The sequence below is a fragment of the Eretmochelys imbricata genome, chromosome 2 (assembly GCF_965152235.1).
Source record: "Eretmochelys imbricata isolate rEreImb1 chromosome 2, rEreImb1.hap1, whole genome shotgun sequence".
NCBI classification, from domain to species: Eukaryota; Metazoa; Chordata; order Testudines; family Cheloniidae; genus Eretmochelys; species Eretmochelys imbricata.
This window is the reverse complement of record NC_135573.1, coordinates 43,795,784-43,819,869: the sequence shown is the minus strand read 5'-3', so window position 1 is coordinate 43,819,869 and position 24,086 is coordinate 43,795,784. Positions and strand designations below refer to the sequence as shown.

At 38.4% G+C, this 24,086-nt stretch overlaps 1 protein-coding gene across 2 annotated transcripts in view; it reads left to right on the top strand.

Annotated features, from left to right (window-relative positions):
- The window catches only part of TMEM67 (transmembrane protein 67), a 59,528-nt gene extending 38,218 nt beyond the window's left edge, over positions 1–21,310 (top strand). For both annotated transcript variants that reach the window (XM_077810012.1, XM_077810013.1), the window contains exons 13-28: positions 2,874–2,997; positions 5,414–5,519; positions 7,206–7,262; positions 7,362–7,460; positions 7,626–7,724; positions 8,096–8,182; positions 10,159–10,258; positions 10,353–10,492; positions 10,943–11,083; positions 11,585–11,665; positions 12,981–13,097; positions 14,541–14,657; positions 14,769–14,873; positions 16,302–16,404; positions 18,424–18,566; positions 19,555–21,310. In XM_077810012.1, the coding sequence (XP_077666138.1) occupies positions 2,874–2,997; positions 5,414–5,519; positions 7,206–7,262; positions 7,362–7,460; positions 7,626–7,724; positions 8,096–8,182; positions 10,159–10,258; positions 10,353–10,492; positions 10,943–11,083; positions 11,585–11,665; positions 12,981–13,097; positions 14,541–14,657; positions 14,769–14,873; positions 16,302–16,404; positions 18,424–18,566; positions 19,555–19,635 (1,700 nt within the window). In that variant the 3' untranslated portion in view covers positions 19,636–21,310. The remainder of the gene's footprint in view (positions 1–2,873; positions 2,998–5,413; positions 5,520–7,205; positions 7,263–7,361; positions 7,461–7,625; positions 7,725–8,095; positions 8,183–10,158; positions 10,259–10,352; positions 10,493–10,942; positions 11,084–11,584; positions 11,666–12,980; positions 13,098–14,540; positions 14,658–14,768; positions 14,874–16,301; positions 16,405–18,423; positions 18,567–19,554) is intronic.
- The last annotated feature ends 2,776 nt before the right edge of the window (positions 21,311–24,086 follow it).

Here is a 24,086-nt window from a genome sequence, read left to right as displayed (position 1 = left end):
TTTCCACTACATGCATCCGATGAAGTGAGCTGTAGCTCACGAAAGCTTATGCTCAAATAAATTGGTTAGTCTCTAAGGTGCCACAAGTACTCCTTTTCTTTTTGTGGATACAGACTAACACGGCTGCTACTCTGAAACCTATCATAGGTGGGAATGGCATAGCAGGGATATGAGCTGATCCAGACCTGAGATGGCAGTAGAGCAACAGGAACAATGGACTGATTCTGCTTCTTTGCTGATGATCTGGGAGAAAGGATTACTCCCTACCTCCACCCTTGCCACTTCCTACAGAGTTCCTCAGTACACTACCTGGTTACTTGAGATACACACTGAATATAGAAAAGGAGTACTTGTGGCACCTTAGAGACTAACCAATTTATTTGAGCATGAGCTTTCGTGAGCTACAGCTCACTTCATCGGATGCATAACGTGGAAACTGCAGTAGACATTATATACACACAGAGTATGTGTATATACTGACCAAAGTGACCACTCTCCCTACAATGTGCATGGTAATCAAGGTGGAGAACACTTCAATCTCTCTGGTCACGCAATCACCGACATGAAGGTCGCTATCTTACAACAAAAAAACTTCAAATCCAGACTCCAGCGAGAAACTGCTGAATTGGAATTCATTTGCAAATTGGATACTATTAATTTAGGCTTAAATAGAGACTGGGAGTGGCTAAGTCATTATGCAAGGTAGCCTATTTCCCCTTGCTTTTTCCTACCCCGCCCCCCCCCCAGATGTTCTGGTTAAACTTGGATTTAAACTTGGAGAGTGGTCAGTTTGGATGAGCTATTGCCAGCAGGAGAGTGAGTTGGTGTGTGTATGGGGGTGGGAGGGTGAGAAAACCTGGATTTATGCTGGAAATGGCCCACCTTGATTATCATGCACATTGTAGGGAGAGTGGTCACTTTGGATAAGCTATTACCAGCAGGAGAGTGAGTTTGTGTGGGGGGGGGCGGAGGGTGAGAGAACCTGGATTTGTGCTGGAAATGGCCCAACTTGATGATCACTTTAGATAAGCTATTACCAGCAGGACAGTGGGGTGGGAGGGGGTATTGTTTCATGGTCTCTGTGTGTATATAATGTCTACTGCAGTTTCCACGTTATGCATCCGATGAAGTGAGCTGTAGCTCACGAAAGCTCATGCTCAAATAAATTGGTTAGTCTCTAAGGTGCCACAAGTACTCCTTTTCTTTTTGCAAAGACAGACTAACACGGCTGTTACTCTGAACACTGAATATAGGGTTTGGCCCCAATATAGCTGTCCAGACAAATGAGCATGTATTTGTTTAAAAGTGTGATCCCATGTACATGAGAAACTAGATACAGGAATCTTGCATAACACATTAACATCCGATGGAAATTAATAATACCGAATACCATGTGGAAGAAAGAAGGTTGCATACATTTGTGTAGGGGAGGCAAATTTCTTTTGAACGTGTAAAATATTAACCGTAATGAGTACATGAGCTTATGTTGTTTTTAATTTAATACATGGCCTTTCACCTCAAGCTCATGAGAAGGTTGTATTACTGCAAATGTAGATATCCCACTGCCACTTTTATTCAAGCACAATAGTACCATTCATTTACCTTGTTGCTTGAATAATGAATAGTACTAATAAATTTGGATCAGATCCACTGGCTTGTTAAATCAATGTTGTTCTGCTCTGGAAGCACAAAGGAGACTTTTAAAGCCAATTTAACCAGCTACCTGTGGATTCCCCCCACATAGTGAAGGTGTGGCTATGGAGCTGCCTGATTCCCAGCTGCCAAAACATGTAATGGCCTAGATTTCAGACATACAGAACAGCTCTGAGGTTTTCACTCTTGTGCCAAGGATCAGGGCTGGTGTCTGCTGGCCACAGGTTTAACGCCACTTTTGCTCTTGTTCTCCCCTCCTAGATACACCAGCATTGAAGCAGAGTAGAGCATAGCCAATCCAGTGAATTTAGGCCATTATATAAAGTGTATGTTTCTATTATAGACCATTACGCACAATATTATATATGTGAGTATGTATAAAAAGAAAATCCAGTTTTTGTTCATTTTTCAGAAAACAGTAATTTAATTGAAGCCTACAAAAGCCAAGGAAATCCTCAGATAAGGTGTCTTTCACACTTCATAGTGCCCACTGACATTCCAAAGGTCTCCAAACATACATCACTTACACAGATCTTGTATCAAAACGAACATTGGTAGAACTATCTGCATTTAGTGTCTTAGCACTAAATTAGCATCAGTTGCTTCCTGCAGTATGTAAGTTCTCTCCTCCCGTTTTTCTCTCCCTCTGGATGGAGCCTAGCCTTAGGTATACATGTAAAGGGAGGCCTGTAGACCTATTAGCCTGGGCTGAGAGACCATCTCCAAGAGCAGTGTTTTGATGGATCTGAGAGGGAAGACGCTAAAGTGCACATTAGCTGCCTTTTCAGCAGTGCTGGCTGGCAGTCACATATGCTGTATTCTGTACTACTCTGGACACTGGGAATTGGACCAATTGCTGTAGAGAGAGGTCAGGAGGAACAAAGAGGTGAGAAAAGAAGAGCTTGTTGGGAAGGAGGTGGTGGAAAGGAAAGTGTGTACTTAAGAGTTAAAGAGATGGAAAAGGAGAAAAATAATTTAAGGCATGGGAAATATAAAAAGTAGGAAGAGAAGGGTGAGAGAGAATTTCTTAATATAATCCTAAATACAGTTTCTAAAGAATTTCTTAATACAATCCTCTTCAAATAATAGCAATAAATATGTATAATCATTAATACAATGATGTAAATCACTTCAATTTTAGTCAATTTACTTCATTCCTGTTGTAGTTTTGAATTACTATTTTTAAAGCATTGTATAGTTTTACCATTTCTTTTTCATAGGCAGCAATATGAACAATTGGCTTTTGACTCGTCGGATGTTTTTGGTGGATAGTTTAAGTGGACAAGAGAATGACTTGGGAAGACAACCAAGAATAATTCGAATTGCTAGCAAAATAACCATCAGGTGAATAAATGGCAATGTACGTTTTATATACATAAAAGATGAAGCTGACCTTATGAAATGCAGTTGCACTATTACTGCCAAACCTACAGATTCCGTCCCTGGAACAGAGGCCTGTCTCAGTGTATCCTTTGCTGCTTTTCTTATTGCATAAGTAGAAGGAAGTAGGCAAAATTTCTGTAGGACATTTTGAAGGCTCTCTCCCTCATCAAAATGAGAATGTTCAAAACTAGACTTGCAGGTGCTGAAGTTACCCTGGTTCTCGTCCACCATTTAAGATTGAGGTCAGAATTCTGCAGTCAGCTAAATCCATTTTTCACCACATAAGCTGTGCATAAAGTGAACTTAAAATGGTAGGAGATGGCCAGTGAAGAATTCCTCTGTGTAGGGAAATGCAGATTTGAGGTGTCTCAGGCTGACACCTTGGCTTCTGGAAAGCTGGAATCATTAGATCTAGTCTTCTGCTGAAGTCCAAAAGATCCTGTTGGAAAATAGGAAACCTTTGACCTGCCAAACCTAGTTGGTAGAGTGGAAGAGATTCTCCGTGCAGACAGTTCAAACTGTAGTAGATTCAAGAGAGTCAGATGCTTTTATCATACAGTGTATATTACTGTTTCACCCTTGAGCTTTCAGGGTCCACTTTGCTATCTTATCTTTCCACTCTAAGGTATCCAGATGGAACAAGCCTTTCTGAAAGGGTTATTCCATGTACTTCCTCTGGTCCAATGAACCACATCTGCCTTGGGATGTGGATCATAAGATTCTTGCAAAGCTTCTGAGCTCTTGTTAGTCTGTTCTTTCTACCAGGTCTCTGTGAAGACACTGTTTTTAAAGTCATAACATAGCAGAGAATCAGAGCTATAATACTGAGAGCTGATCCACTATATTTCAGAAGGAAAAGTGTTCCTATGCCCTCCCCCTGCCCAAGTTATCTCTGATTTCCATCTCAAACAGGCCTCTATATCTTATATCTTTTCTTCCAAGCCTCAGTTGTATCGAGGAAGGTCATGCTCCAGTATTTTAGATGTTCAGGGGGTCTTAAATTTGTTGTTTTATATTGAGCCAAACCTCTCCCCAGGTTCCCCAGGCATATTGTGGTATGTGAAGGTAAGACCCAGGAGTTAGTCTATCTCAGCTCAAAGGCTGTCCAGATTGATCAGACTATGTATAATTGCTATGAGCTGGGAGACATTCAACTACCTATGCATACCAGAAGACATAAGGACAGCCATATTAGTTCAGACCAATGGTCAGTCTAGTATCCTGTCTTCTGAGAGTGGTCATTGCCAGATGCTTCAGCAGGAATTAACAGTACAGGGCAATTTTGAGTGGTCCATATTCTGTCCAGTTCCAGCTTCTGGCAGTTGGATGTTTAGGGACACCTGGAGCATGGGGTTGTCTCCCTGTTAGCCACTGATTAACCTATCCTCCATGAACTTATATAATTCTTTTCTGAACCCAGTTATACTTTTGACCTTCACAGCATCCCATGGCAACGAGTTCCATAGGTTGACTATGCATTGTGTGAAGAAGTACTTCCTTTTTTGGTTTTAAACATGCTGCTGATTAATTTAATTGGGTGACCCCTAGTTCTTGTGGTATGTGAAGGGGTAAATAACACTTCCCTATTCACTTTCTCCACACAATTCATGATTTTATAGACCTCTGTCGTATTCCCCCCCCTTAGTCGTCTCTTTTCTAAAATGAACAATCTCAGTCTTTTTAATTTCTCCTCGTATGAAAGCTGATTCCATACCCCTAACGTTCAAATAGATCTAAGCAGCCTCTATTAAATATATGTGCACTGTGTCCATCAGTGAAATATGGAAATGTGCTGCTTGGAGGTTATAGATTCTTATGTAACATTATTTTGTCAACTTTTGCCTCTAGATCTCATGCCCAGTCTGAAAGAGCAGTCTTGCAGTTGCTTTTAACTACAACCTTTAGACCATCTCTTGGAGATTAACTGCTTGTTAATCTGTTAAGAGCGCAGCAAGTTTTGAAAGGAAAAGATGGTTACATAACATACTAAATGTGGTTATCTTTACCTTCCCCACTTCTTCAGAGTCCCCTGAATTAAGGGAAGAAAGTGAAAGGCAATGTGGGGTTACTCCCGCTTGTGTACTCTGAGAATTCTAAAAAGCAGGGGTAAGTGGCTATCTAGAGGATTCTAAACTTGAGTGTTAAGAGCACATCCATATGAAAAATCACCTTGGAGAATCAGTTACTATGGTAAACTTTTTTTGTAGAGAGAGTGAAAGTGCACCTTTGTATTCCAGTCACTTTTTAATTGCCATAGAGTGTTATATTTCTAAATCCAATTTTATTGATCAGATTTTTTTGTTTTATATTTAGTATTTTACTTTCCAATCAATTTGTGTTTTCCAGCTACAAATAGTTTTTATTTGCATTTCTGCAGTATTCGTCTTATTCCCAATACTCAGAGAGGAACTATCTATCCCCCTCTAATTACCATTTCCTACAAGGATGTTCTTGTCCAAAACCCAGATGCCCAGAGTGTGATGGTGAGTTCTTCTCTGTTGTTAATGTACAGAATCATCAGGGGTGCTCTTTGACAGTTACATTTGAGTTTGCACTTTACAAATTTAAAGATGAAATAAGCAGAATTTCTAAATCTGTTCAGTATTAAGATAGTAGAGCTCAATAAAATATAATACATTTTTAAAACAAAACAGTTGAAAATGTTTTCCTCTTCCACTTTCCTTATTTGAACCTTCTGTACATTAAAAAACAAGTCATCTAAGATTATGTATTTGCTTTATAGTGGTATAGCATGCTGAAGTACAAATTAAAAAATAGAAACGGATGTATGAAGAACTGAAAGAAAAAGCAACTCTTGTGAACTAAATGCACTGAATTATAATATTTTGATCAAGAAATAGCATATTTTCCTCTAAAATCCATGTATTAACAGGAAGCAAATATGGCCTGGGTGTTCTGGCTTAATCGAATGCAAGTACTGGTAAAAGATCAAAAACACTACAGTGCAGTGTCATTTCCTTTAGTACGATGTCACTTGCAATAGGTCACTAAGCATTAAAGAATTTAAAAAGTCAGATTTCATGTAGTAGAATAGCTGTTCTACAGTGAATAAACGTTCACAAACGACTGATACCAAAAAATCCTTCTCTTCTTTCTTTGTATGAACCCTTCTGAGGAACTCAGGCCTCTGATACTGATAGGATTCTGTTTAGAAGCATTTGGTGCTGAAAGCGTTCGCTGCACTGAATGCTAGAGCTGTTCAAGCTGGAGTGGCATGATGGAAAAGAAGTGGGAGACAGCAAGTGTAGAAAAATAAGAGAGAAGAATACTTTTTTTTTTCCTTTGTGTCTAAAACAATGCCTCCCATCAGACAAGAAAAGCCAGTTGAAATCAGCTGAAAGTAACAGGAGCAGTAGGGTGGGCCAAATCATCTGACACCAGAAAGTAGAGAAAGTTTTAAAAAAAAAATGGGAGGGCCTGGTGCACCTAAAAGTTTGTTCCCTAGTCTGTCAGTTGTGATGGAGCACTCTCCCATCTAGACAAATTTGACATGAAGCCTGCTCTGTCAACAAAATCGCTTATGAAAATACATCCTGCCTGTTATGAACTCTTGTCTTCCTGCGGCTAAATATTTTTAGTCTCAGATCCAGTTAAAGTGACCATATTGGTTCTCTCAGCGGCAGGCACACATGTTTTCAGAAACCAGGGCAATAGTCACTAGCCTCAGTCTTTTATCAAATTGAATATGCTATCCATTTCCACCTACTTCTAGACTGGAGATCTTCCCAAAGTCACAAAGCTAAACTTAGAGAGATTCAGTCTGAAACCACAGGACAAAGATTTACTGTCTCCTTTACATATTCTTTTGACCTCAGTCCATTTCTTTAAGAGCAGATGTACAGTCTAAGGAGAGCTATTTTAGATCTTTTAATGTTGTTGGTTTCCTTTACACTGATGGAAAATCACATGTGACTGAGCAAACTAATTATTAAGGGTTTGCTTTTTTTCCCTTACGTCCGTGTAACTCAGTCTACTTCAGTGAAGTTATCCCTGATTCATGTTGATGAAGGAGCAATATCAAGCACTCAGTAACTTTTCTGGGGAATGTGAAGGATGTACAGCATTATGAGGATAGCTGAAACACTGGTTGTAGCAGCTGAGTTAGTTTGTTATATGTATTTATTTACTTTTTGTATCCTAATGTTTAGGTTTCCTTCTCAGTTAATTATGAAATGAACCAATCAGAGGCTCAAATTCAGACAAATGTAAGTCTCTTGCCTCCCTTAATCTGTCAGCATATTTGTTAACTTTTATATAAAAAAGACAAAACAAATCTGCAAACAATTTGTTTTCATTCTCTTTAGATTGCATTGGGTGTGCTTGGTGGACTGGCAGTTTTATGGTCTCTTCTGAAGACTGCTGGCTGGAAGAGGCGGATAGGGAGCCCTATAATTGACTTGCAGGTATGAAAACTGGTTGTAATGGAAACCAATTTTCAACTATAGTATTAGCTACCAAGTGAACTATATAACATATTATGTATTACAGTGTGTGTGTGTGTGTGTGTTAGACACACACAGTAATTTTCCTGTTTTAGAGCTCTATGTAATACACTTTTGTAATTACAGACAGTTTTGAAGTTCTTGCTGTTTTATGCTGGAGACCTTGCCAATGTTTTCTTTATCATCACAGTGGGAACAGGGCTTTACTGGCTTATTTTCTTCAAAGTAAGTAGAATTTTCAGATTTGTGATACAGATGTTATTTTCTGAGTAAATATATTGCATTCATATTTTTACACACCTTTATTTTCCTTTTCTTGCCATTTCTGGTCAGACTGTCAAGGCAAGTTATATACATAATACTCTGTGTTTTGTGCCTAATCTTTGTGTTTACCTCTTCCTCTCCCTTGAGGCTTCATAGTGCCTGCAGTGTATTTAATGAAGTTAGTCAAAATCTTTCAAAAATTCAAAATTATTACCTGAGAAATTTCAACAAAATGTATTCCAAAAACATTCACTGTTTTCAACCAACTCTGGTATTTAGTATGATATTATGCATGCAGTCTATATGATTTAATTGTAGCTCTTCACTTACAGGCACAGCAGTTTGTCTCAGTTCTTTTACCACTTCCGTCTCAAGAAGAGGATTTTGTTACATATGTGGGATGTGCTTTTGCTCTAAAGGTAGATGGTTTTGCTCTAATGGCAATCATAACATTTTAATGGATGTTGTTTTTCATTATGCCTGTTTACAAATATATTGAATATTATATTTTATTAATATATGGAAGAAAGAATTGTTTTAAGTTTTATCCTTTTGGGCAAAATCATTTTTCCTTAAAAATTGATTTTTCCTGTCTTTTGAAGGAAAACAGATGAATAATCACCTATAGGAAGTCTTTCACATTCATTTAAGAGTACCAGGTGAAAGAAGTATGGGCTGGATTAATGGACTATAAAGTGGATAGAAAGCTGGCTAGATTGTCAGGCTCAACAGGTAGTGATCATGGCTCCATGTCTAGTTGGCAGCCGGTATCAAGTGGCATGCCCCAAGGGTCGGTCTTCGGGCCGGCTTTGTTCGATATCTTCATTAATGATCTGGAGGATGGTGTGGATTGCACCCTCAGCAAGCTTGCAGATGACACTAACCTGGGAGGAGAGGTAGATACGCTGGAGGGTAGGGATAGGATACAGAGGGACCTAGGCAAATTAGCGGATTGGGCCAAAAGAAATCTGATGAGGTTCAACAAGGACAAGTGCAGAGTCCTACATTGAGGACGGAAGAATCCCATGCACCGCTACAGACTAGGGACCGAATGGCTCGGCAGCAGTTCTGCAGAAAAGGACCTACGGGTTACAGTGGACGAGAAGCTGGATATGAGTCAACGGTGTGCCCTTGTTGCCAAGAAGGCCAATGGCATTTTGGGATGTATAAGTAGGGGCATTGCCAGCAGATTGAGGGACATGGTCATTCCCCTCTATTCGACATTGGTGAGGCCTCATCTGGAGTACTGTGTCCCCACATTACAAGAAGGATGTGGAAAAATTGGAAAGAGTCCAGCGGAGGGCAACAAAAATGATTAGGGGATGGAACACATGAGTTATGAGGAGAGGCTGAGGGAACTGGGATTGTTTAGTCTGCAGAAGAGAAAAATGAGGGGGATTTGATAGCTGCTTTCAACTACCTGAAGGGGGGTTCCAAAGAGGATGGCTCTAGACTGTTCTCAGTGGTAGCAGATGACAGAACAAGGAGTAATGGTCTCAAGTTGCAGTGGGGGAGGTTTAGGTTGGATATTAGGAAAAACTTTTTCACTAGGAGGGTGGTGAAACACTGGAATGGGTTACCTAGGGAGGTGGTGGAATCTCCTTCCTTAGAAATTTTTAAGGTCAGGCTTGACAAAGCCCTGGCTGGAATGATTTAATTGGGGATTGGTCCTGCTTTGAGCAGGGGGTTGGACTAGATGACCTCCTGAGGTCCCTTCCAACCCTGATATTCTATGATTCTATGAGGTGGAAAGGGACTTGGCTAAAATAACAGTCAAAACTGTATCAGAAACCAAAACATTGACTTCTAAAGACAAGAATAAACATCGCTATATTAAATCATGGCCAAAAAATGTTCCTAACCATCAAGTACAATTAATTAAACTCTCCCTTTGTAGAGTGGCAACTTGTTTGTAGACTTCAGAATGTAGTGGTTTCCCTGCATGGGGAAGTATTTCAATTATGCTGGATACTATTTTGTACTAAAAATAGTAATATGCCCTATTGGGCCATCACTTTCATCAACTTTTCTTCCCTAGTAAAGTGACTGGAACAAGTCAATTTTTGTCATGCATTTTACATTGCTTACATTTTCTTGATAACACTAGACATTGCACATATCACTATTTTGCCAGTTAAGTATGAGGTCCCGTAGAGGAGCTATACTCCATTATTTACAATAACATGTAACTCTTTAAAAATTTCAAATGCTTTACAAATTAATTTATGATGGCATCAGAACTTCATAATAAAGTTACAACCTTGTGTACAGTTGGGGGTATTATTCATTGTTTTGTTACATTAAAGGAAGAGTATCTGTTTGTTATGACTTTATCTTTTCGTAAATGCTACTGCAAATTTATTTTTACTTACATTTCATTGTATGATTTTCTTAGGCTCTGCAATTTTTGCATAAGCTGTTTTCGCAACTTACTGTAGAGGTTTTCTTTATTGACTGGGAGCGACCTAAAGGCAAAGTCCTTAAAGCCGTTGAAGGTAACTTGTTTGTATAACTAGCTTCACTTAAATTCAGACCTTATTTTCTCAAAGAATAACATTTTGAAAGTTTTACTCTTTGTATTTTTTCTAGGAGAAGGTGGCATAAAAAGTGCTGCTGCACCTGTGAGCATATGGAGGACATATTTTATAGCAAATGAATGGAATGAAATTCAGACTGTGAGGAAGATAAATCCACTCTTTCAAGTGCTTGCAGTTCTTTTCTTTTTGGAGGTATTTTTTAAATTAAATTTTGATGTAACTTTAGGGCCAGTTTTTGATGTTTGCAATTCCTACAGCAATGGGAGGCAACCTTCAAAGATTTATCTGGAAAAATTGTCTTAAAGGAAGAAGCCAGTGTTTTGGTATGGGGCTTTATATGCCATTGCTATGGTCCATTATGTGAATCAAAAAAATTTACTATTAGGGCATGTCAGCACAGAGCAGCAATGCCCATTAGAGGAGTGTGATTTATAAAGCTCACCATGTGTTGTGCACTCACTGTCCCAAGTAGACTCTGCTTTCCCAGTCCCTGCTTCATATAAATTTTTATTATTTACTGAAACTTTCAAGAAGAGGAAATTAGAATGAAAATAACAGATTTTTTTCAATGATGCTATTCATTGCTGTATTATGTATAGGTGTCTGATTTAAGAATAAGCTTTTTCTTTAATCTCTCTTCAGGTTGTTGGATTTTCAAACCTGGCATTAATGGATTCTTCTACAAGTCTTACAAGAAGCAGTGAGAGTTACATAGCTCCCTGGAGTCGCATTCTGAGATTTGGTGTGTCTACTGTCCTCTGGCTAGTCATTGCCATGTTACAGGTATAGCTCTGGCATATGTAACTCTGAATCATCATTTGGCCCTAGTTGACCAAATCACTTAACCTGAAGGACATCAATAACTTCCCTATCCCTTTAAGTGTCTGTTTAAGTGTTTTGCTGAATCAGGACGTATAGCTTACTTAACATGTCATCAATTTGTCCAAGTCACAAGGGGTCCCATGGCTTCCATAAAATCTTGCCTTTCAGTCACCATCTTGAATTTCCTGTCTAAGAAGTATTCCCTTATCTGCTTTATTTTGTTTTTAAATAGTCATGGAGCGTCTTCAAATTTTAAACCAAGCTTTTAAAGTGATTGCTGAAACTCTCCTCCTTGGAGGAGGGACTCAGAAAGGGAAGCAAGGTTTTACTGAACCCAATGTGAAGCTGACAATTCCTGCAGTTTGTCTTTTGTGACAGCTACATTTTAAGCTAGCTGTACTATAGTTGAGAAAAGAAAGTCAAAGCTGATGCACTAATAAATAAAAATCTGGTTTGTTTCAGATCATATTCTTTGCTGTATTTTATGAGAGATTTGTAGAAGATAAGATAAGACAATTTGTTGATTTGTGCTCTATGAGCAATGTAAGTAATTTTGATTTCATCACTGCAATTGCTATTTTTTTAAATGGATTAATATATTAGAAGTTATTAAGAGGTTCCATTTTTTTAGCTTTAAATTATAATGTTGTACTAGCTAATATCCAAAGCTAATATTCTTTACCATTGTGTGTGTCCTCAGCAGGCTTGGGGTTCTTGCTGTGGTGTACAAGAAGGCTTCAAATTGCCTGTAATATGGGTTAGGTTTGAAAGAGTAAACTGTCATAAACGTCATACAGGGTTTCAGGCATGTAACTCCAAATAGGCATATGACTATTTCTTCATGCTTTTACTTGAGAATGAAGCAATAACAAATCAGGACAGAAGTAAGGCATGCAGTCCATTTCTTGTAGGCCTTTCTATTTGTTTGTATTATAGAGCTTTTTCCTCTTAGAAGCTTCTCTGTTTTAATATGTTCATGGTTACAGTTTCTATTTGCTTTTGGTTATCCATTGATTTCCTTTACTCTAATTTAAATACCCCCTACTGATGTAATCTTTCTCTTGTAACCCTACTTACTGATTGCCGTCTGGATCCACCCCAGATTTCTTCCAGTTTAAATTCCCACTGTTGAGACTTAGTAGCTATTCTCTTATCAACCAAGGTAGAACACAACCAGAACCAGTCAGTACAGCTCATTTATTTGACCAGAAAAAGTGTGGCTTTTGAATATCATTCAGCATTTTTTCTGTTTGAGCCCTCCCGGGCTAAACCTATCACTTCCACAGAGCTTCTGGATTTTGTTACCCTGTGTAGTTAAAGACCTGAACCCACGTCTGTTGTGTAAGTTAGGCTGGAGAGCTAAACTAAAGTCTACTGCATGGAGGTGACCCAGATAGCTCTAAGAAGTCATATTAGTATGACAGACAAGTGATGTTCCTTACTAAGTAGATTTCTGTTATATATAGCTTGCTAGGAGTTGAACTGAAACCATTGAACTCATTTATTCTAGTTCACTGAATGCCTTTTGAATTTTTTTTATTAGGATAAAAGCTATAGTTTATTTGTTTTTTCCAGAGTCCTTGACTTAGATTTTTCTACTCAGGAGAACAGCTAGTGACACAGGCTGTTAATAATCTGAACCCTAGGACTAGCAAGAGGGGTTTTGTGGACCTAGGTAAATTGAATTGTATGTATTGCACATAAATTGTTACTGAACATTTTTCTGACACACACATTTTGGTATTTTAGGACCTATTTTATCCAAGTAGTAGAGCTGGCTCTGCTGGTATCCATTAGTAATTTTTTAGTTTTGATTCCATGTATTAAATAAACTATTTTTTTCCTTTTTGTTTTTTAGATTTCAGTATTTCTCTTGTCACACAGATGCTTTGGGTATTATATCCATGGTCGGTCTGTGCATGGACACGCAGATACCAATATGGAAGAAATGAATATGAACCTAAAGAGAGAAGCGGTATGCAAAGGAAATACAAATATACATCTTTTGATTCCCTTTTTGTAACTGAATGTAGAGAGTTTGGTGCATAACAGGTGCACAGTTGTATGCCAACTCTGAGTTTGTTCTCTCCTTATGTAAGAGTTGGTCCTGAAATAGCAGTCGCTTATTCGTTCTTCTACTTCGAAGACTGATTCCTTGGGTTACTGAAAATTCTGTCTTTCTAAAATATGATTTTTTTTTCTCATGTAGTTAGATACTATTGTTTTGATACTGCAGCTGCTTGTATACTCTTAGCCCTCTGTAAAGAGGTTTCTGTTAAGAGACGTTCATAAAGAGGCAAATCTGAAAAACACTTGTACAGAAAACAGTTTATTCTGACTGCATTCTTCAATTCCAAATGCAGCTCTCTGGTGGCAATACTAATTTATTGGAGAAATCAGCTTGAAGAGACGTTTTCACACTCATCACAAGTGTCTGCTTAATCCTGCAGTGAAGTTAATTTGATATTAGTGACTTGTCATTAAATTTCAGTTTTCCAGCATCACTGCAGGATGAAGTAGGGAGAAAAGGTGAGTATCATAAAGATACAAAGAACTTTGACGTTCTAGTAAATAAGATAAGGAAAAACTTAATTTTGAAATGTAGTTTTTTATCCTTAAAAAGTTCCCTTTAAATTGATTCTCCCCTCCCCACTTTTCCTTTAGTAGCTTAATTTAAAGTAATTTAGAGAGAAGCATTTTCATTCTGTGGGAACATCAGTTTTTGAAACATCAGTCTTTCCTCCTTTGCAGTTAGGTTTTTTGGGTTTGTTTTTTAAGTAGGAACAAAGAAAAAGATGGAAAGAATTCGGAACTTAAAGGAGGAGGGTGAGGGAAAGCAAAAAATAAGGGAAAAGAACTAAATAAGGAGAGAACAAACAAATTAGAAGAACTAATAAGTGATGGCTATTCCGGGACCAACTCTTACAATTTATTCAGTTCTTCTTTTATGGAGAGAAGGAAGAATTGTATTCTCCTGCTTCCTAACAATAAATGAAGAGTGTGTGTGAAGATCAAAGATGTTCTAAAACTAACAAACTGTGTGCTGGTCTAAAGTAGGAAATATCCTCACAACAACTGGTATCGGGGTTCTTGTCCTAAAATACTTTTGCTGTCATAGACTTAGTGCCAAAGATTCAAATATTCAGATATATCTAACCTTCTGTACTTGCATGAGTCATTTTTCTGCAGAGAAGCAAAGAAAGCTGGATTTGGAATTGAAGAATGCAGACAGAATAAACTGTTTTCTGTACAAGTGTTTTTCAGATTTGCCTCTTTATGAAAGTCTCTTAATAGACACCTCTTTACAGAAGTCTAAGAGAGTCTAAAAGCAGCTGCCATATCAAAACAATAGTATCTAACTGGTTTGTACATGCATATTTCCATTTCTTTTATGCTATTTTATGTTTCAATTGTGCAGGAAAATTTGTGTAGTCAAAGAGGCTTATTACCCAACACAGATGGCCAGACATTTCGGATTTCCATTTCAAACAAGATGAGACAGCAGTATGATAGGATTCATGAAACCCTAACAAGGGTATGTATGATATTTTTAACGCTGGCATTTTGCTATGTTTATATTTAAAACCTGACTGACCAAGGATGTGTGCAGTCTTTAAATTAATTTTCACATCATAATATTTTTCAGAAACATGGTCCTGCTAGACTTTTAGATTCATCTGCAACTACTTTTGAACAGAGTACTAAGGCATACCATACAATGAACAAATTTCTTGGCTCCTTTATTGACCATGTATGTATACAGACTTTATTTATAAGGCTAAATAGAATGAGAGAGTGAGAGATTGAGTGAGAGATGAGCGATTGTGATTTACCTTTTGGGATATAAAGTTAGAGACTGGTCAATGGAGGTTGTATTGTTACTACAATACTACTTCGCAGGAGACAAAAAATAAGTGTACTGCCCAGTAATGCCAACACACTTTTCACTTACATCAATTCCCTTGATAGTATGAATTCATTGTATAACAGATACTCCTGGGGGCAGAATTCTTGCCCCATGCAGATTTCTTTGCTTCGCCCCAAAAAATGACTTTCTGGCGGGGAAGCAAAGGGAAGCTACAAGAGCAGTCATGCGCCCCTCGAAGCAAGCAACAGAGAGAGGTAAATCACTGTGGTGGGGCTGGGGAAACCCCAGCCAGTGCCAGGTCAGACCCACCCCCAATGCATCCGGAACCTCCAATATCCAGACTCCCCTGCTGAGTCCCCTGCACCCAAACACCCACCCCGCCGAGCCCGCCCCCCCCGTGTCCAGACCATCCCCATCCCCAGAGCCCCATACTCCTGTACCCAGCCCTCACCAGCCTCACCCCGGCCAGGGGGTCATACCCTGAGCCGGGCTCAGCTGTTAGTCCCAGCGAGGCTGGGGGTGGGGGAGAAGGACACTTCCCCTGCACGGAGCAGCCGGGCCGGGGCCGGGTCAGACCTACCCCCAGAAACCTACTCTGGCTCTGCACCTCTCCCCTGCTTCCTGGCCCCATCACTCCTCAGCTGTGCGGGGAGGAATCGCTATATGGGGTGCTGCTCCCCTGTCTGCCCAACCCTCCTGCATCCGGATCCCTCCCCCCACTGAGCTGCCCACACCCAGATTGACCCACATAGAACCCTCTCACCCACACCTGGATCCCCCCACACAAAGTCCCTGCACACTTGGATCCTGCCATACTGAGCCTGGCTGCCCACACCTGGTGTTCTTGGCACAGTTTTGCTCACCCTGGTGAGTTGCTTCACCTGCTACTCTTGAGGCAATAAATAAATAAATATGGAGGTTCCAGTACAGACTGGGGCAGTCCTGGCCCATGCGCTGTGTCAGAGTCAGGTGCAGCCTCACCACTAAGTTGGTGTCCCGGGAGTGAGCTGCAGGGTGATCTCCCACCTCCGTGCAGCCAGTGGCTTGTGCTCCCCGTGGCTATGCTGGAGCCTCCACATCTATTTATTGACAAATAAAATTTGCAGAATTTTAAAATATTGTCTGCAGAATTTTTAATTTTTTTCTCAGAATTCCCTCAGGAGTAAACAGAATGGACAGTAGTCTTTTAATTCATACTGCTATTTTAAGTAGTTATACTCCACCTTTTGTAAAGTGCACTTCTAGCATTTTTTACCCTGAGGATCCCAGAGCTAACTATTAGAGGGTTTTTTTTGTTTTTTCCTCTTGTAGGTTCATAAGGATATGGATTATATTGTAAAGGACAAGTTGCTGCTTGAACGAATTATTGGCATGGAGTTCATGGAACCAATGGAAAAAAGTATCTTTTACAATGGTATCAGCTTGATCTCTTTGACTTAATATTTATTTCACTATACATGTGCAGGGTGATATTCAGACAAATAAAATGTAATTTCCTGGCCTTGGGGTTCACACTCTAAATTGGAGTTTCCAACAGAGAGGTGTGACAATGAGAATTGTGAGGGTATGGGAGACACCTGTTATGCATTAGCCAGGGTGACAGTACCTTGGGTCATGAGGGTTGTTCTTCAATGGCATGCCTTTGTAACATTTCAGTCTTAGGTATCTGAAGGGTTGCTACCTGGAGCTGTGTACATGTTTACACAGTACTCTTTATGACTTGGCATCGAGCACTGATACTCACATTGTGTGGGGAGGACAGGCCAAGCAGCTGGCCATCAGTCCTTGTTTAATTAGAATGCCTCTTGGCATAGTTGGTGATGGTATTGCTTGTTAAACTGCCTGAAGTGGGGAATTTGCAGAAGCCATTTTCTGAAGGTTACTCATCAGGAACTATCATGATTTGAGACTCTTGCCTCTGCATATTCACAATATCCACTCACCTTCCCACCTTTCTCGGAGTTCTGTTTCCCTAGGTCTCCATGGTTTAGTGGAAGGAAATGAGGAAGTTGAGTCTGCACAGCTTTTTTTATAGCCTCTCCTCCAAATACTCAATTCTGGGAAACCACACTTGTGCACCCCCAACACTGCTTTCTAGAAAGTTCATGTGGTGTCAAGAGTTTGTATCTCACAGATGCACGAGGCCACACTTGAACTACATTTAATGAGCAGTAACTTTTCTTAGGGGGCACAAGAGGAACCAGTTTCAGGAGAACAGGGGAAATTCCAGGATTTCAGCTGCACTTGTTGATAAATCCTGCACTGCATCCATTAAACTAGAGCAGAGAGACTTAATGTGTTCCCCCATTTAACTTACATAATATAGGGATAACCACACATCACTACATATGGCGATCAGGTCAGTATTGTATTACCTGTATTTTGTGGAGCCTGTGCTATATCTGGAATCTGCAGCTGTGTGATAGTTTAAAGATGAAATGAACAGTTGAATTTTACTACCTAGGAGAACAAAATGACAGAGGAGGTTGGGATGCGAACCACAGCCCGTGTAAGTTGGGTTTGGGCCTTTTTGGGCTAGCTCTTGAGAGAATAAAATGGAGTTAAGAGACTCCATGAAATGTGCCAAGCCACAGTTAGGAGATATTTACCTTAAAATGTATGGAAATTGGTTAACCATTAGGAAACCAGATTAGACACATGCCTCTCTGAAGCTGTGGAAAAATTGGGGGAGGATTTCTTTTCTCCAATTACTTATATTCAAGTAGATCTGTTTCTTGTTTTTATGCTTCCTGGTCAAAATATTTTCTGGTATTTTAATATTGTTTCTTTTTCTTTGCTATTATTATTATTGTGTATAAATTCATGTTTCTCTGTAGGGAATGTTACGTATTGATAAAAGACATAGAAGGGGATAAGTGATCTGAACTTGAAAACACGCTATATTAAAACAAAGGGATTACTCTGTCCTGAAAACCAAATGAGGAGACATAACTAAAGACCTCCTGTTACTGAGGCCCTGAATTAGCAAAGCATTTAAGCACATCTAATTACTTTGCTGAATCAGGGCCAGAGTCAGCGCTTGCTCAAGATGTTAGTGACAAGGAACTCAGAGGTGCATATGACATAAAAATGGCTAAATTTACCATCAATCTGGTTCAAACTTTCAGATTTAGGTGCATGTAGGTATATGAATGCAGTTGTGAATGTTGCACACCTGTTTTTGAAAATCTGGCACTTTGTCAGAAAAGCTATATTGTAGATTATATTTAAAAGTTATGTTGTTTTTGGTTGAGACCAGTATCATGATTATGCTTCTGTGGTGTATTTCCTTGTCCTAAATTTCCATTATTGTTTTATCAATGATCTTGTAATCTTAAGTATGCTGACCTGTATTAGGGAACTTCACAAATTATTATCACAGAATTCAGATTTAATTTATATTTTTTTGCAACAAGTTATTTTCTTTCTATAGATGAAGGACATTCTTTCAGTGATGTTCTCTTTTATGGCAATGAGGCCACACTTCTCATCTTCGATATACTGTTTTTCTCTGTTGTGGATTTGGCTTCCCAAAGTTTTGTCCTAGCAGCTGTTCTTACATATTTGCAACAGGAGGTAAATTTACATTTTTAAATTTTAAATATTTTAAAAATAAGGTAGTTTATCTAATTTCTGTATTTAATAGGGTGTGCTCACAGAAAACTATACTAACAAACTATTTTAAAAAATACTGGATTTTCTCCTAAAATAAGAAAAGACTTATGAACCAAAAAAAAATTACACTGCTTTTTTATGCACCATGTATGTATAGGACACAAATAATAGCGCTCAAAAGAAAATACACAGAGCAGTGAAAATTAATCAGAGTCCCAGAATAGCTAATGCTGGGACTTGCAAAGGGGCCTAAGGGAGCTAAGTGCCCAAATCCCATTGAAATCTAATGAGCAGAGCACCTAACCCTCTTAGGCCCCTTTTGGAAATCTCCACCAAAATGAATGTATTTCCATTAAGATGTAGTTTCTTCCTCTTTCTCCTTCACACAATTCCATATGTGATCAACTTGATCATGTTTGTAAATGTCACCAGTAGTAAAAATTTTTGGAATATAAACTGTTTAAGATATGACTCGAAAGTTCTGATGTAATAAGTAGAAATATAAATATTTGGAGGGTTCAGTCTTTTCCTCAGAAGGGAAGGGATGCTACAAATATAATTAAAGGATTTGTATTTTGGACATAACAAATTGCTTGATTCTCCATCCTTGGAAAAACATCTTGTATTACAGTATCATTAGTGTGACACACAAACCATCCAGGTAATATGTTATTACCATTATCATGATCATAGATTACAGGTTTTTAGAGGTCCTCAGCTCAGCCTCTTAAGTGTTGAGGGCTGCTAATATCTGTCATTTAACATTTGATTCCTAAATAAAAAAGCCTAGTGTTAGTATAGGAGCCTGTCTAATGAAGGTATACTGTTGTGGAAAGTCCAAACATTTGACAGAGTACATAATTGATTAATTATTTTGTATCATGTACAGAAACAGAATTATTTAAAATATTTTTCCATTGTTATGAAACTTGTTTAATATTATTTTTAGATTTTTAGGTTTATTCGTAATACTGCTGGGCAGAAGAATTTGGCATCCAAAACCTTGGTGGATGAAAGATTTCTTATTTAGTTGACTCAAAAGTTGAAATACTTTGTAGAGAAGCTGATCATGGAATGAAGCCGTCCTGAGCTACAGATTAGTCTGCGGTGCTATGTAAATATTAATGTAAATCTTTTGACTTCGATTTCTTTTTATTTTGTGTGCTAGAAAGTTTTGTTTTTGTACAACTTTCAGATGTTTGTGTTGTGAATAGTAAACCAAATGTCTTGAAACAAATGGTACGTGACACCAAGTCAGTCAGAAATCAAGCTGAGTACTGTAATTAACACAAGATAAAATCCATTTATTGGCTTCAGTGAGGGTATATGCCATTTCTTTTTAAGGAGATAATTTCAGTGCTTCTGTTGCTGACTGGGGTCATAGTTTTCCTCATATATACATGTTTCCAAAATAGCTTAAAGAAATGATCCCTTATTTTCAGAATTTACTATGAAATACAATATTCATCAAATGTATTTCAGGTTCACCACAAATGGGGATCTGCCCTGAATTCCTAACTACTATTTAAACAAATACTTAGAAGACCTTTGAGACTAAGTAGTTGAATCTTTCTCACTTATCTAAAACAACTTCAATGTGAAAGTTTAAACTGTGTGATTGCTGATGTGGTTTGATCCGCTTTAGCCCACCCTTTGGGTTTGTCTAATGTATCACTGGGGCAGTATTGCTTTTTTTTTCTTTCTGCACTGATTGCACATAACAGCACATGTGTGTTTGAACGTTTGGTAGTCTCACAACCATAGAGCTGTGTGGCCCAGGGAATAGGGCAAAGGATGGAGATGCAGGAGGCCTTGATTGTGTTCCTGATCTTCTGTGGAATTAATGTTACCTTGAGCAGGTCACTTAACTGCTCTGTGCATATTTTCATAGCCGTGAAATTGGGGCACTGATACTTATCTTTTCTGAACTGCTTTGAGATGCTCTGTGGATGGAAAGGACTGTGCAAGTGCCTATTCTTATATTATTGTTTTAATATATTCCCCGATTATCTCATTTTCTGACGATTTAACATAGTGACCATATCCCACATAAACTACTTCAGCCATTGGAATGTAATCAGCTGAATAGTTGTTAAAATGCTGCTTACTAAAGGTTCAGGGAGATTTTCAAAGGCTAAAGGGGCAGGTGAGTGCCTAATCCCCAGTTGTGCCTTTGAAAAGTCTCCCTGCCAGTGTGTTTTAGAATAACATTTGTTTTTTAGTAAATGATTACTCCACTGCATGGTATCACAGTTTCATAGCCACGCTACTTGTCTTAAGATAATTCAGCAGGGAACATGCATCTGCAAAAAACATAAAGATCCAAGTTCAGAAAAGCATCTCTATTTAAGAATAGCACTTTAGTAGCATTTAAGACAATGGGACTTAAGCAGATGTTTAATTTTAAATGTGCTTATCTGACCCAGGGCCAACATACCTTATAGAGGTATTTTATTTGAGATTCTTCTTACCTACATAAAGAGGAAGATGGCTATTATGGTGCCATATCATGTCTTTAAGCTGTGGTTACCATAGATATAAGTCTCAAAGCCATTACAGATCCGGTATGCTTACTTTTGGTTTGCAAAAACAAATGCTGCTTGCTAATTCAGAATAGTTACCATTAACTGGTAAAATGTTTGCAAAAAGAAAAGGAGGACTTGTGGCACCTTAGAGACTAACAAATTTATTTGAGCATAAGCTTTCGTGAGCACACAGCTTATGCTCAGATACATTTGTTAGTCTCTAAGGTGGAACAAGTCCTCCTTTTCTTTTTGCGAATACAGACTAACACGGCTGCTACTCTGAAACCTGGTAAAATGTTATGACTCTCCTGAGGTCACGGCGGAGTTAGATAGCATAATCTGAGGGTCTGACTTTCAGTAGGGCATCCATTTATTGACATGCAGCTTATCACAAGTCTGTATCTCCATACACACCTTCTGTGCACTAACACCTGTTCACACAGATAACTGATACTAATACTGTATATGTACGCACAGTACTTTGTTCGGCATGTTTTGTCGTAAAGAGTTTTCAGTGCAAAAATTCCAATACCTGTGTGAACAAGTGTTAGTTGACAAAACTGTGTGTGCTGGTGTGGACAAATTGGAGGCCAAAGCCTGGAAATCAGGTACAGTAACTAGGGCTCACTGTAGCTTGGTTTGTTGTTATTGTTGTTATGATAGTTGTAAAGCATGGTTCTCCTCTGAATAGTGGCTGTATAAATGACATTGTAGTGTTCTGCGGTGGTGTCTCTCAATAATTTCTTTATGAAATGTGCTCCACTGAAAAGTAGAAAAAAAATCTTTATAACTTCCAACTCTGCAAACTGAGCCTTTTGCCATCTTATGCATCATGGCCAGTAATAAAAATTCTGCAATCCAAATTTATGCCCTCATGAGACCTGTGCAGCCCCATTGCCTTGAATGCCTTTGCACATGTATAACTTAGCAGATCTTAATAAACAATTCTGTTGCTGAGGTACAAGATGGTCTTGTACAAGATGGTAGCTCACTGAGTCTTGACTAACGCAAGACCAGCCACAGGCTAACAGGCGTGAAAAGCTCTAGGAACTAATTTTTGTCACTAAAATGAGCAAATAGACCTTGAATGCATGCAGTGCAGATCTGTTGTATAAGAAAGTGCTGTTTTTATATAAAAAGAAAAGGAGTACTAGTGGCACCTTAGAGACTAACCAATTTATCTGAGCATAAGCTTTCGTGAGCCATCGGATGCATACGATGAAGTGAGCTCTAGCTCATGAAAGCTTATGCTCAAATAAATTAATTAGTCTCTAAAGGTGCCACTATGTACTCCTTTTCTTTTTGCGAATACAGACTAACACAGCTGCTACTCTGAAACCTGTTTTTATATAGTTACTTTTCAGAGTAGAACCACTCTTTAAACATACCTTCTCAAAAATATTTTGATTTATTGCTTACTTGAGTCAATTCAATTATACCTCCTCTTAATTTGTACTTAGTAAGCTTAATCAATTAAGATTTATTACATTAGTATAGTCTGGAAATAATTCAGTGGGGAGGTACTGCATAACAGTGTTTGTGTGTATCACACAATAGTCACAACTCAGGTGCTAATGAAGCATCTAAAAAGTATGCTCTCACAGTGTTAATTTGCTTACAATAAAGTTAGCTTTCTATATAATTTCTGAAGTTCTAGTATGTGTTATATTGTAAATTTGGTTTGAAAATTAGCCCTCCTTTTTACTTTTTAGCATATTTTTCACAATTTCTACCACATTATATAGTAATTTTAGTAACTTTAGATTTAAGAGAGTCATTAGGTCCTAGTAGAACCATCAATACTGTCCTTGAATGGATGTGTTACCTAGCATTTTTATTTCTGTAATCAGCTCTCAGTGATCAGGTTAAGGAGCTGTTCAAAGAAAACTTGCCCATGTGAGGGGATGGATGGGGGTTCTATCCACAGCTCAGTTTTGACCTGAACACCTCTCTTTAAATAGGAAATAAGCTTTTCCCTTTCACTGTTCCTAAGTGGTCAGTTCCTCTGTGAAAAGCAGCTTCCACTCATTCTTTGTTAATTTTGAGATTGAATTCACAGCAGACACTGGTAACTTAAATACCACTTTTGGTCCAGTAAAAGATATTACCTCATCCACCTTGTCTCTCTAATATTATGAAACCAACATGGCTACAACAACACTGCATACAACTTTTGGGCAGAGCACACAAAAGCTTTGGAATCCTTACAGTTTGGAGGGATTTCACTTGTTAAAAACAAATTCTGAGTAAATACAAAAATGTTCTTTCCGAGTTAGTTAAATATCTCTCCTCCTGTGTATTTTCTTTTTCTGGGCATCTCGGTAAGAAAGAGGGTACTACAGCTACCAAGTTGAAAGAGCTCTGTGTAAGCTCAAAAGCTTGTCTCTGTCACCAACAGAAGTTGGTCCAATAAAAGATGTTACCTCACCCACTTTGTGTGGTTTCATCTGAGAGAGACAGTTATGAAATAATTGCAGATGATGAAACCTTCGTTAGACAGTTGAATTTTTCTTTCATACCTGCTTTATAATGGCTATGTGAAAAGCATCGGTTGCACTTGGTTCTCATTTTGGTGGACATTTGTTCAAGAAATAACACTTTTTGATTGAATTTCCCAATTACATATTTTTACTAATTAATTGTAGTGGATCTTTTTCATATTCAGTTAGTTGATTTCTACTTTATGCTTGTAAACGTTTTATAATAAATCATATGATATTTCTATCTTTCCATTGTACTTGTCTCTCTGAGGAGTAAGGGAATTTTTAAGGATTTGGGGATTTTTTGGTACATGATAATTGTTATATCATGATGATTGAGGGTTGTATCATTCCTCCTACTTCAAGGAACTTGAGAGGAACTGATCTACAGGAGAGGAATGCTGCCTCTGTGTATCATCCTTGTCCCTCAACCTGCGGAAGGTCTTTCATAGGTGCATCATGGGAACTGGGCTTTG